The 13111-nt window shown below is 42.5% G+C and overlaps 1 protein-coding gene across 1 annotated transcript in view; it reads left to right on the plus strand.

Moving 5' to 3' along the window:
- The window catches only part of LOC144606038 (coronin-1C-A-like), a 94161-nt gene that overhangs the window by 43575 nt on the left and 37475 nt on the right, over positions 1-13111 (plus strand). Inside the window, exon 3 of the mRNA XM_078421824.1 lies at positions 11938-12060. Within this exon, the coding sequence (XP_078277950.1) occupies positions 11938-12060 (123 nt within the window). The remainder of the gene's footprint in view (positions 1-11937; positions 12061-13111) is intronic.

Raw genomic sequence — 13111 nt, forward strand, 5'->3', positions numbered from 1 at the left:
AAAGATATCTCAAAGTATATTTAATTCACAATGTCCACAATCAATTTTCCTAATTCTTAGAATGTATGGTATTTATCAACATGATTTATTTTTCTAGAAAATGCACTTAAATTGATTAAGACCTGTTAATTTAGCAAACACTTGTAGAGAAGATCTTTCAAAGAAAATCGATATTCTTGTCAAAGTATTAACAATGATTTTTGAATCTCCCCTGCTTTTAGTCTGTCTGGGTCATGGAGGTGATGTACATAAGTCCTGCGTATTGAATTAGTCCAGACCTGAAGAGACCTCTGAAGAGGTGATCTTTTAGAGGTGTATAAATTATGAGAGGAATAGATCGAGTAGATGCCCAGAGTAGGTGAATCGAGGACCAGAGGGCATAGGTTTAAGGTGAAGGGGAAAAGATTTAATAGGAATTTGCGGGGTAACCTTTCACGCAAAGGGTGTTGGGTGTATGGACCAAGCTGCCAGACGAGGTAGTTGAGGCTGGGACTATCCCAATGTTTAAGAAACAGTTAGACAGGTATATGGATAGGACAAGTTTGGAGGATATGGACCAAACACAGGCAGGTGGAACTAGTGTACCTGGGACATGTTGGCCGGTGTGGGCAAGTTGGACCGAAGGGCCCGTTTCCACACTGTATCACACTCTATGACCTCAATGTAAGACAGTTCTCCAAACCTAGCATGTAGTTCATGAAATGTTATGTGTAGAAAGGAACTGCAGATGCTGGTTTATACTGAAGATAGACACAAAGTGCTGGAGTAACTCAGCGGGTCAGGCAGCAGCCCTGGACAAAAAGGATGGGTGACGTTTCAGGTGGGGACCCTTCAGACTGAAAAAAGGTCCTGACCCGAAATGTCACCCATCCTTTTTCTCGAGGGATGCTGCCTGACCCGCTGAGTTACTCCAGCACTTTGTGTCTATCATGAGATGTTATGTTTCTTATGCATTACAATTTAAAAGAAAATTATCCTGTCGGTTCTCTCTTTTAACATTTTCCAGTTCAGTAAACCTCAGCTCTGCACTCCCCTTCCATATTCTTCACCTTTGGAAATGCCTTTGACATCTTAAACTTTGAGATTCCTACCTTTTTAAACTTTTAATTTGCTGCTTAAAATGTGTCACCAATATTGAGATTGTGGACCACCTTATGTATCTGAACCACCTTATGTGACTGTTCCATACTGTTTGATTACTCTGTGATGTGCCTTGGTGCATTTGTCGAGTTAAAGGCTTTACTAATGTGCAGTTCATTCACTCTGATGTGCCTCGGCAGATTTGATGTGTTAAAAGGTTTTACTTGTGTGCTGTTCATTGTACTAACATTTATTAACTGGTTAATACTTGAGCCGAGAAATGCTCAAGTTATATTGATTAATTTGTAAAGCCAAGAATTTTAGCAATCAGAGCACATGCTGTTTAAAAATGCCTTGTTCTAAATGTCAGATTCTTGTAGAATGTTAGCCTCAGCATGTAGCAGCATTGCTATCGTCCTGTCTGGTTCTAAAATTCTTTCTTTGGGTGGAGATGAATAAGCAGCCAAGACTCTGCCGACCCCACAGGCATAGCGCCTGACACGGTCTGCTCATAGATGGAGGTTTCTCTCCTGAGACACGCTGCTTAATCTGTTGTCCTTCCATTTTTCTCCCCTCTCTTCCTGTTCCCTGGGTCTTGCCTCTTCCTGCGTCTAACTAATATGAATGCACTCTAACCACTGGCAGCATGTTTTACCATATATGGTCATCTAGCTCCCAGTCTGTGAAGCATTCAGAATAATGTCCTGATTCTCTCTGATTGGACAGTCAGGACAAGGACTGGAGCAGGTTTGATGCAGAAGTGCCCTGCGGAGAAAAAAAAATCAGCGTTCAATAATGTTAACCCTGTTAGTGCAGTGTTGAATTTTGCCGCAGCGCCTTCCTTGTACTCTGCATTTAAAATGTCACCCGTAATTGCACACTTTCAAGCCTGCTCTTGTTTGTTCATGAAACTCCCTCCCATTGTAAAGAATTGGTGTGTTTCAATCTGCACTTAATTCGTGGTTTAATTACTAATATAGTATACGTTGAACAGATGACCCAAAGCTTTGTAAGAGACTATTGGGAGGGAAACGGGTTTAAAGCAGCTATGTCTCCAAAAATATTTGACTAACTTGGCTCTGGTACTTTAGCTCACCATTCTAATATTGAAGGGGTCAGAAATGTACATTTTTGATTATTTTTAATTTCCTGAAACCCTGAAGCACCCTTGCACCTATACCTCCTGCATTGTTTGGGTGTGTTTATTTTATTTTATTCAATCAGGATAACAACGTGACTTTATCTGAGCTACTAACCAGCTCATTGGAGACCCTCAGACTAATTTTGATTGGACTTTACTAGACTTTATCATGTACTAAATGTTATTCACGTTATTTCTTTTATCTATCTGTATACTGTAGATGGTTTGATTGCAAATTGTCTTTCCGCTGACTGGTTAGCACGCAGCAGAAGCTTTTCACCGTATCTTGTACACGTGACAATAAACTAAGCTCAAGTTCAGGAGCAGAATTAGGCTATTCGGCCCATCAAGTTTACTCCGCCATTCAATCATGGCTGATCTATCTTTCCCCCTCAACCCCATTCAACTGTCTTCGCCCCATAACCCCTGACACCAGTACCAAGAATCTGTCAATCTCCGCCTTAAAAATATCCATTGACTTGGCCTCCACAGCTGTCAGTGGCAATGAATTCCACAGCATCGCCACCCTCTGACTAAAGAAATTTTTAGCACTCAAACTCTTCAGTTTGTCCTGTTGCCCCTCTGTTGGGATATACCCGAGAATTGCTTAAGTGTCGCTTCTGTGTGTGTCTATCTTTTTATGGGGAGGGGAAAGGGGGCCTTCTTTGCCCTGATATTGTGTCTCCGATAAGGAATTTGCTCTCAGTATACAGTCGTGGCTGCAAATCCTTTTGTTCCACTTCGAAGCAAATTCACTGCAACGGAAAAACAAGCATTAATCCAAGGTGAAGTGGGTATTATGCAATTCCAGCAGCCCCATGTTTGATCATCTCTTAGATCCTGTCTGGCAGATTGCTGATGCAGCCTCCGACCACAAAGCAAATGCTGCATATATTTATAGTCTTTCAGCCTGCCAATTTCTGCATGTATTGACTGAGAGGGAGGTAGTGTATTGTGGCTGAACTGGGTTGTTAATCTTTCACATTTATGCCATAAATTGCTCTGTTCATCAGGAATCCTTTGAAATATACTAAATCCCTCATATGTGTGAAAATAAAATATGAAGTCGGTCACAGCAGAACTGGTACTTTTCTTGAAAAATAGCCATAACCTGCTTTTTTACCATTTCATATGCATTAATAAAATATTTAATAAAATATTTTGAAAAGAATAATAGAATTGAGCAGTGTCGGCTTGAATGTATGAAAGGAAATCATGTAGAAACAAGGAACTGCAGATGCTGGTTAGTACACAAAAGGCCACAACGTGCTGGAGTAATTCAGTGTGTCAGGCAGCATCTCTGGAGAACATGGATAGGAGACGTATTGGGGCTGAAGAAGGGTCCCAACCTGAAACGGCATCTATCCATGTGCTCCAGAGATGTTGCCTGACCTGCTGAAATACTCCAGCATTTTGTGTTCTTTTATGAAAGGAAATCATCTTTGGCTCTGGGGTTCTTTGAGGATGGGACTAGTTCATAAATCTGTTGATCCCTTGACTGCTGGCTGTTGTAGCTAGGGAACCTACTTTCGACAGCCAGCAGCTAAATAGTTGTTAAACTGCTGTATTATGTGGAATCAGCAGCCAAGAAGAAAATTATTTACCATGTGTTAGTACCTGCCAGCTGTCTGATGCTAGCCATTAGATAAATCTAACTGGAAGCAGGTGGATTTTCAAGGACAGTGAGAAAACACTTTGCAGATATTGGAAAGAAATTAGTTTGTTGGTTCTTGCCCGGGTTAGTTATGAATGCTCTGTATGGGAGTGCTACTTGGAGTTTCCTTTGAAAGTTCTGAAATGGACCGTTGACAACTTCCATGTGATGGTCATTATTTCCCAATTGGTGCACTCATCGCAGACTTGGACAATGGGCAAGTTCAACAAAGGTAGGAAGTCAACAAAGAAGGCATTGGAACATTCCAATCTGGGAGTTGCAGTGGCATGGACGAGGATTTCAGCAGTAAGTAGAGATAAGCTGGAGGACATTAGATGGGGTCTCAGATGGAAAGAGGATGTTGGATTTACACGGTCAAACATTTTGATGGGACCGTCAGTTAATGCCTGCTCTCAGCTGAGTGTAGAAGCAAGGAACTGCAAGTGCTGGTGTACACAAAAAGCCAAAGGACTAGAGTAACTCAGCAGGTCAGGCAGCATCTCTGGAGAACATGGATAGGTGACATTTTGGATCGGGACCGTTCTTCAGACTAAAGAAGGGTCCCAACCCAAGATGTCACTTATTTATATTCTCCACAGATGCTTCCTGACCCGCCGAGTTACTCCAGCACTGTGTCCTTTTGTTCCCAGCTGTCCTCCACTGTCTTTATATTATTTTGAAATTTTCCTTGCAATGTGTTTTTATCTTTACTTGACTCTGTCACACACCCCCAATCCAGTCTACTGCTGGTTATACGCATTCCATGATCAGCCACCATAGAAGCCTCTCCCCAGATAATATCAGACAACTTCCAAATCCATGATCTTGGTTTGGTGATATCTGTGACCAAACTACAGTGATATTTTTAATGTGATTGACACTCATTTCTAATATGCTTGATATGAATAGTCATTTGGCTCTCCAAGCAGATGCAAAATAGCCATTCTATTACACCTATGGAAACATAGAAAAATAGGTGCAGGAATAGGCCATTCGGCCCTTCGAGCCAGTACCGCCGTCAATATGATCATGGCTGATCATGTAAAATCATGTTCCTGCGTTTTCCCCATATCCCTTGATTCGTTTAGTGCTAAGAGCTAAATCTAACTCTCTTGAAAACATCCAGTAAATTTGCTTCCACTACCTTCTGTGGCAGAGAATTCCACATTTTTCCTGCATCTAGCCTGTCAATCCTTTAAGAATTTTATATGTTTCTATATGACCCCCTCTCACCCTTCTAAATTGCAGTGAATACAAGCCTAGTCGACCCATTCCTTCGTCACATGTCAGTCCCGCCATCCCAGGAATTAACCTGGTGAATCTACGCTGCACTCCATCAATAGCAATAATGTCCTTCCCAAAATTGCACACAATACTCCAGGTGCGGTCTCACCAGGGCCCTGTACAACTGCAGTAGGACCTCCTTGCTCCTAAACTGAAATCCTCTCGTTATGAAGGCCAGCATGCCATTAGTGTTCCTCACTGCCTGCTGTACCTGTATATGCACAGCATTCTCCATGGGGTTGTACTTGTAGCAGGAGGGTAGAATAATTTTGGTGTGGGTGCATATTGAAATAAAGGCACTGGCATATTCTCGCCAGGAGATTGTACAATTTTTCCTTCTTGAGATTAGCCTTTTGGAATTTAACAGTTTGTGAATGAGGACTTGTTTTATTGCCACCATTACTAAAGAGCAGTTTTGATCAATCCCTTGAGAGTGGGCAGACCCATAAAGCCAACTGAGTAATAATCATTTGTCATGTTTGCCCAGCATAGATAACTCTAACCATTAGCTGTACATATTATCAACTGTTGGCTGTTGTTTGGCTTGTAGATTATCTGATGCTGAACGTAGTGATGATTGGGGAGTGGACCTAGGTACGGTTGGTTCATGGCATGCGATAAATGCTTCTGATCGTGAATCCTTTTTTAAAAAATCCATTGTTCACACAATTCAAGTCCTGAAAGGTCCAAAACAGAAACGTTGTCTGTCCATTACCTCTACAGATGCTGCTTAACCCGCTGAGTTACTCCAGCACTTTTTTTGCTCAAGATTCCAGCATCTCCAGTTCCTTGTGTCTCCTGAAATTCTGAGATAGCTTTCCCTTAAAAAACCTGAAGGTTTAGTATTGAAGTATTTTCCCATATCTCGTGCTCTTCTGGATTGATTAAAAAACACAACCTCTCTCCTCTATACAGCCTTAATATCAAGCATTCTGTTAATTAACATTCCAGAATGCTTGATATTAAACAACTATCTGCAACAACGAAAAATGGCATGGACAGCAAGATTAGTTTATTTTGGCTCACACACTGTTTTTGTCAGTATCCGGTGTAATGGCTTCTTGGTGTTACAAAATAATCTGTATCCTTTGTTATGACTTATCACAAAAGATTATAGACTAAAGTTCTCTCAGCTCTACTGTAACAATGTTGCTTCCTCCACCTTCTGTGTTAGTTGGACTAATTCCCAATATGCTTGTCAGGAATATTCATTTTGCCCTACAAGCAGATGAAAGCTCACTATATATGCGGTGCCCCCATGTTAAGTCAGGCAATGTGGCACAGTGGTGGAGTTGCTGTTTTACAGCACCAGAGACCAGGGTTTGATCCTGACTGCGGGTGCTGTCTGTACGGAGTTTGTACGTTCTCCTGTGACGGCTTGTGTTGTCTCAGGGATCACTGCTTTCCTCCCACACCTCAAAGATGTACAGGTTTGTAGGTTCCCAATGTTGGGGGAGTTCAGAACAAGGGGCCACAGTTTAAGAATAAGGGGTAGGCCATTTAGAACTGAGATGAGGAAAAACCTTTTCAGTCAGAGTTTTGAATCTGTGGAATTCTCTGCCTCAGAAGGCAGTGGAGGCCAATTCTCTGAATGCATTGAAGAGAGAGCTAGATAGAGCTCTTGAGGATGGAGGAGTCAGGGGGTATGGGGAGAAGGCAGGAACGGGGTACTGATTGAGAATGATCAGCCATGATCACATTGAATGGTGGTGCTGGCTTGAAGGGCCGAATGGCCTCCTCCTGCACCTATTGTCTATTGTCTATTAATAGGCTTCGGTAAAAAAAATGATGACAAATGAAATTGTCCCTAGTGTGTAGAATAGTGTTAGCGTATGGGATGATCGCTGGGCGGTGCGGACTCGGTGGGCTGAGAGGGCCTGTTTCCCCCACTGGTCTGAAGGGACTGTATCTCAAGTCTAAAGTCAATAGACAATAGGTGCAGGAGTAGGCCATTCGGCCCTTCGAGCCAGCACCACCATTCAATGTGATGGCTGATCATTCACAATCATTCAAAAGTCAATGCACAAGCTCGACAAGAAGAATAAACAAGGCGGCACGGTAGCGCAGCGGTAGAGTTGCTGCTTTACAGCGAATGCAGCGCCGGAGACTCAGGTTCGATCCTGACTACGGGCGCCGTCAGTAAGGAGTTTGTACGTTCTCCCCGTGACCTGCATGGGTTTTCTCCGAGATCTTCGGTTTCCTCCCACACTCCAAAGACGTACAGGTATGTAGGTTAATTGGCTGGGTAAATGTAAAAATTGTCCCTAGTGGGTGTAGGATAGTGTTAATGTACGGGGATCGCTGGGCGGCACGGACTTGGTGGGCCGAACAGGCCTGTTTCCGGCTGTATATATATGATATGATATGATAATAGTTGGGAGGGCCAATTGGTAATACTGTACTCTTATTTTAATGGTAGACTATTTTGTCATACCAAGCAAGAATCTGGTCAATTTAGACCTTTACCCCTATAAAATATATTTCCTTTCTTGTCCTCTTCCTTCTTGCCTTGATCATATTTCTGTCTGATTGCACCCTCTCACTTTAATGGCACATTGAAAGCCCGGTTGTGATTAAAGGATTTGCTTTCATTTTTGGATGCCTAAAACTGAGGAGCATCGTAAGTTCATCAGCTGAGTTGAATTGGCTTGCAATTTATTCCGGTGAATGTACACCACTTCCAAACACTAAACAAAGTGAGCCATATTTCTGCTCCAATACAGTCTTAAAAACCCTTTTTCACCTATGGTTGCTCACAACAATAATCATGAACACAATTTATTTAGTATTATGTAGGCTCCCATTCTTATGACCTGCCACTCCTAATTTGGGGCAGTCTTCTGATTACTACCTGCTGCTGCTTGTTTTCCTCCATCACATTTGTGGAGAGGAGTGATGAACCTGATGTCGCTTATAATCCCTAGATTAGTGTCCCACATTTACAAAAAGTTGGTAATGTTTTATGCAAAACCTTTCGCTGCTGCTTATCCAGTTGCAGTAGGTATAGATGTAGTGAGAGAGAGAGCTGGATAGAGCTCTTAAAGATAGCGGAGTGAGGGGGTATGGGGAGAAGGCAGGAACGGGGTACTGATTGAGAGTGATCAGCCATGATCGCATTGAATGGCGGTGCTGGCTCGAAGGGCTGAATGGCCTACTCCTGCACCTATTGTCTATTGTCTATTGTCTATTGTCTATTATCATATCATATCATATCATATATATACAGCCGGAAACAGGCCTTTTCGGCCCTCCAAGTCCGTGCCGCCCAGTGATCCCCGTACATTAACACTATCCTACACCCACTAGGGACAATTTTTACATTTACCCAGCCAATTAACCTACATACCTGTACGTCTTTGGAGTGTGGGAGAAAACCGAAGATCTCGGAGAAAACCCACGCAGGTCACGGGGAGAACGTACAAACTCCTTACAGTGCAGCACCCGTAGTCAGGATCGAACCTGAGTCTCCGGCGCTGCATTCGCTGTAAAGCAGCAACTCTACCGCTGCGCTACCGTGAATCCCAAGCACTTAGGTCTGTCTGGGTGGCAAAGGTTTAAACCTGATGTTAGTTCACCAGATTTTGCAAAGCATTGTAATTGAATTTAAACGCACAAGAATGTAATTTAATCTCAAGATTAAGTGGAAAATAAGTCTGAGGTTTGCTGCTGAGTTATGACATCAGTGTTTCCTGCAATTGGATTACTGCCTCATATTTCAGTTCTGTGGTAATATGATGCTTTATATGGTGATATGTGAACCTTGAGGTTAAATTACAACCTCAATCATATTCTGCGCCTATCAAACATCATTACTGGGTTGTACTTTTTGTTTTCTGCATTCTCTGGTAAAGTGGGCAATATTGTGAACAATTAAGTATGTCTGTGATACTTGTATTTGCAGTTTAATCCAAGATTTGTGTATTGAAAATCATGATGAAGCAAGGAACTGCAGATGCTCCTTTTCAAAAAAGGACTCAAAGTGCAGGAGTAACTAAGCGGGTCAGGCAGCATCGCAAGAGAACATAGATGGGTGACGTTTCAGGTCCCTGAAGAAGGGTCCCAACTTCAAATCGTCACCTATCCACATTCTCCAGGGATGCTGCCTGACCCTCTGGGTTACTCCAGCACACTGTTCCTTTATTGAAAATCATCCTGGATTGAGCTGTTTGACTGGGGGTGTTTAAGAGAGACTTACACAGGTGCTCCTCAACTTACGATGCTTCGACTTACGATATTTCGACTTTACGATGGTGCAAACGCTGGGCAACGGCAGTGAGCCGCAGCTCGCTTCCGGCCACGTGGTCAGGTGTATTAAACGCATTTCGACTTGCGATATTTTCAGTTTACGATGGGTTTCTCGGAATGTAACCCCATCGTAAGTTGAGGAGCACCTGTATACATATAAAAGGCACTTGAGAGGAGCTGACACCTTAAAGAGAAGTCTAGATGCTACTCATCTGCCCGTTTGTTGGTTATGATGTCTAGCTGTTTGACTATTATATAAATGGTTGAGTTGAAAGCGTTCTTGACAGTCAAAACACGCTTTAGAGACTTGAACATGAAAATCTAGACACACTCACCAATGCAGTGATGAGGAAGTGCTGTGCAGGTAAGGGTGTGGCTTTGTGAGGAGATATTGGGCGGAAGCTCTGTTTGCTTTCTTGTGGATGACAAACATCACATTGCAATATTTCATCAGACAGAGCATTCTGCCCAATAGTTATCGCTCACCCAACCATTCATCACGAGTACTGACCTTCCTTCCAAAAAAGGGATCAACAAGAGTCGCTGCCTCAAAAAGGCAGCCAGCATCATCAGAGACCCACACCACTCTCACCACAGTCTCATTTCACTTCTGCCATTGGAAAGTCAGTACAGGAGTCTGAAAACTGTTACATCCAGATTCAGGAGCAGCTTTGTCCCTACAAACATCAGTCTATTTACCATACACATCCAAATATACTGTGAACTAGATGAACTTGAGGGCATTATTTTTTACTTTACACTAATATTGTTTGTTTGTGTGTGTGTATAAATCTGTGTGTGTGTGCGCGCGCATATATATATATTAATGAAACAATGCGTTTTACAGAGCACTTTGCATACATATCTGTTGTGCTGCTGCAAGTAAGAATTTCATTGTTCCGTTTCGGGACATGACAATAAAACACTCTTACTGAAAGAATTTGCTTTTCACATTTCTTGCAAAAATGACTACACTTCAGATATTTATTTTAGCTGATCCAAAGAATTGTTTCCTTGTTATTGAAGAACCACACACTTTATCAGTTTAAAATTGCTCATTGTACATGTTAATTAAATTGTAGTTGGGTTTTCACCGATTGAAGGCAGCCAACATAGTGAGACCAGTTTGGTTTGTTCAACTCCCAGACCAATGAGATAGTTGGGCATCTGCAACATACATTGGAAAGGAGGCATGAGCTTCCTGCACGTAAACAATAAACGACAGAGCTCTAAACCAGAGCTGCTCATGAAAATTAAACACTTAATATTGCCAGTTAACTTGTGCTAAGTTGTCAACACTACCAGTGGATGTACATTGAACAGAATCCCAGTGTATGACAGCTGATTTTTTTCCTCTCTCTAGAAGAGATTAATTTCAGCACAGTGTTGCCTCTTTATCAGTACTGAACTGATTTCAGCATTCTTAAACTGTTGCAATGTCCATTGGCACTCAATTGGATCAGTCTTACTGCATTTATCAATTATGACTTCAAGTGCAAGTTAGTGTGCCTGGAGCCTAGAGGAACATGGCATTTTGAAGGAAGGGGAAAGAATGAAATCTAAATGTAGTTGCTCATGTTGCTTCTTTTTCTGATTTTCCCAACTTGAGAACTTGTGGAGCTTCCTGTTTCTCAGACATTCACAAGTGGATCATTTGACAGGCAGGCATCTCAGAAATATTCAAGTGATAGGAGCAGAATTAGGCCATTTGGCCCATCAAGTCTACTCTGCCATTCAATCATGGCTTATCTATCTTTACCTCTCAAACTCATTCTCCCCATAACCCCTGACACCCTTACTAATCAATACTGATAGAGGCACTTCCTGAGCTGCCAGCCTATGTAATACAGGAAACACAGGTACACCTATTAATTCCATGTGACAAATACTAAATATAAAATGCATGTATGGGTCAAAACCTGCTCATGACAACTGTGGTCATTCTGGTCGTGATTTATTTATTATAAAAATAATTTAGGAGTTTGAATTTCCTGAGGATCTCGTCTAGTTGTTTACATCTGCATGATTTTTTTAATTTCTGGAATGCACCTTTAAAAAAAAAATCGAGCCATTCTGCATCAAAGTGAAGAGTTCCATTCGAAGGGTGGAGCCATACCTGGTGTTATGCTCTCTGGCATTATGGACGGCTCGATCTGTACACTGTGGACGGCTCGATTGTAACCGTGGATTGTCTTTCCGCTGACTGGTTAGCACGCAACAAAAGCTTTTCACTGTACCTCGGTACAGGTGACAATAAACTAAAGTAAAATGCTGACATCAACCCCTGCTGACTCTCGTGGCCACTGTCATATCTGAATTAATTCAGTGTTAAACTTTAGGTGTCATTTTCAGCAGAGTGAATGAGTTCAGATACCCTGTGGCAGATGAAGAGATTGGAGGGGGAATTCAGTTTGCATTATCTCATTGGGATCTGCACCCAGAACTCTGTTGTATCAAGTGCCTGAAACTGTTGATAATTGTCAATACTGCCTGTTTAAACAATATCCTGACATATATTATTCTCTGTTCACAGATGGGCCGGATTGATAAGGCATATCCAACGGTTTGCGGGCACACGGGGCCAGTGCTGGACATTGAATGGTGCCCGAACAATGACCATGTCATTGCCAGTGGATCAGAGGATTGTGCTGTTATGGTAAGTATTTTATAAATTAGAAAAATATGTAATGACTTAACTTCAAGCTAATTTCCTAGTGGGTATTAGGATTTTGGGCATTGCGGTAGAGCTGCTGCCTTACAGCGCCACAGATCCGGGTTCATTCCTGCCTACGGGTGCTGTCTGTACGCAGTTTGTACTTTCTCCCTGTGACAAAGTGGAGTGCTCCGGTTTGGATAGATTAGGCGAGTGGGCAAATGCATGGCAGATGCAATATAATGTGGATAAATGGGAGGTTATCCACTTTGGTGGCATGAACAGGAAAGCAGAGTATTACCTGAATGGTGGCCAATTAGGAAAAGGGGAGATGCAACGTGACCTGGGTGTCATGGTGCACCAGTCATTGAAAGTAAGCGTGCAGGTGCAGCAGGCAGTGAAGAAAGCGAATGGTATGTTAGCATTCATAGCAAGAGGATTTGAGTATAGGAGCAGGGAGGTTCTGCTGCAGTTGTACAGGGCCTTGGTGAGACCGCACCTGGAGTATTGTGTACAGTTTTGGTCTCCTAATCTGAGGAAAGACATTCTAGCGTTAGAGGGAGTACAGAGAAGGTTTACCAGATTGATCCCTGGGATGGCAGGACTTTCATATGAAGGAAGACTGGATAGACTAGGCTTATACTCGCTGGAATTTAGAAGACTGAAGGGGGATCTTATAGAAACATATAAAATTCTTAAGGGGTTGGAGAGGCTAGATGCGGGAAGATTGTTCCCGATGTTGGGGAAGTCCAGAACCAGGGGTCACAGCATAAGGATAAGGGGGAAGTCTTTTAGGACCAAGATGAGAAAACGTTTCTTCACACAGAGAGTGGTGAGTCTGTGGAATTCTCTGCCACAGAAGGTAGTTGAGGCCAGTTCATTGGCTATATTTAAGAGGGAGTTAGATGTGGCCCTTGTGGCTAAAGGGATCAGGGGGTATGGAGAGAAGGCAGGTACAGGTTACTGAGCTGGATGATCAGCCATGATCATATTGAATGGCGGTGCAGGCTCGAAGGGCCGAATGGCCTACTCCTGCACCTATTTTCTATGTTTC

Source organism: Rhinoraja longicauda, chromosome 25 (assembly GCF_053455715.1).
Source record: "Rhinoraja longicauda isolate Sanriku21f chromosome 25, sRhiLon1.1, whole genome shotgun sequence".
In the NCBI taxonomy this organism is placed as follows: Eukaryota; Metazoa; Chordata; class Chondrichthyes; order Rajiformes; family Arhynchobatidae; genus Rhinoraja; species Rhinoraja longicauda.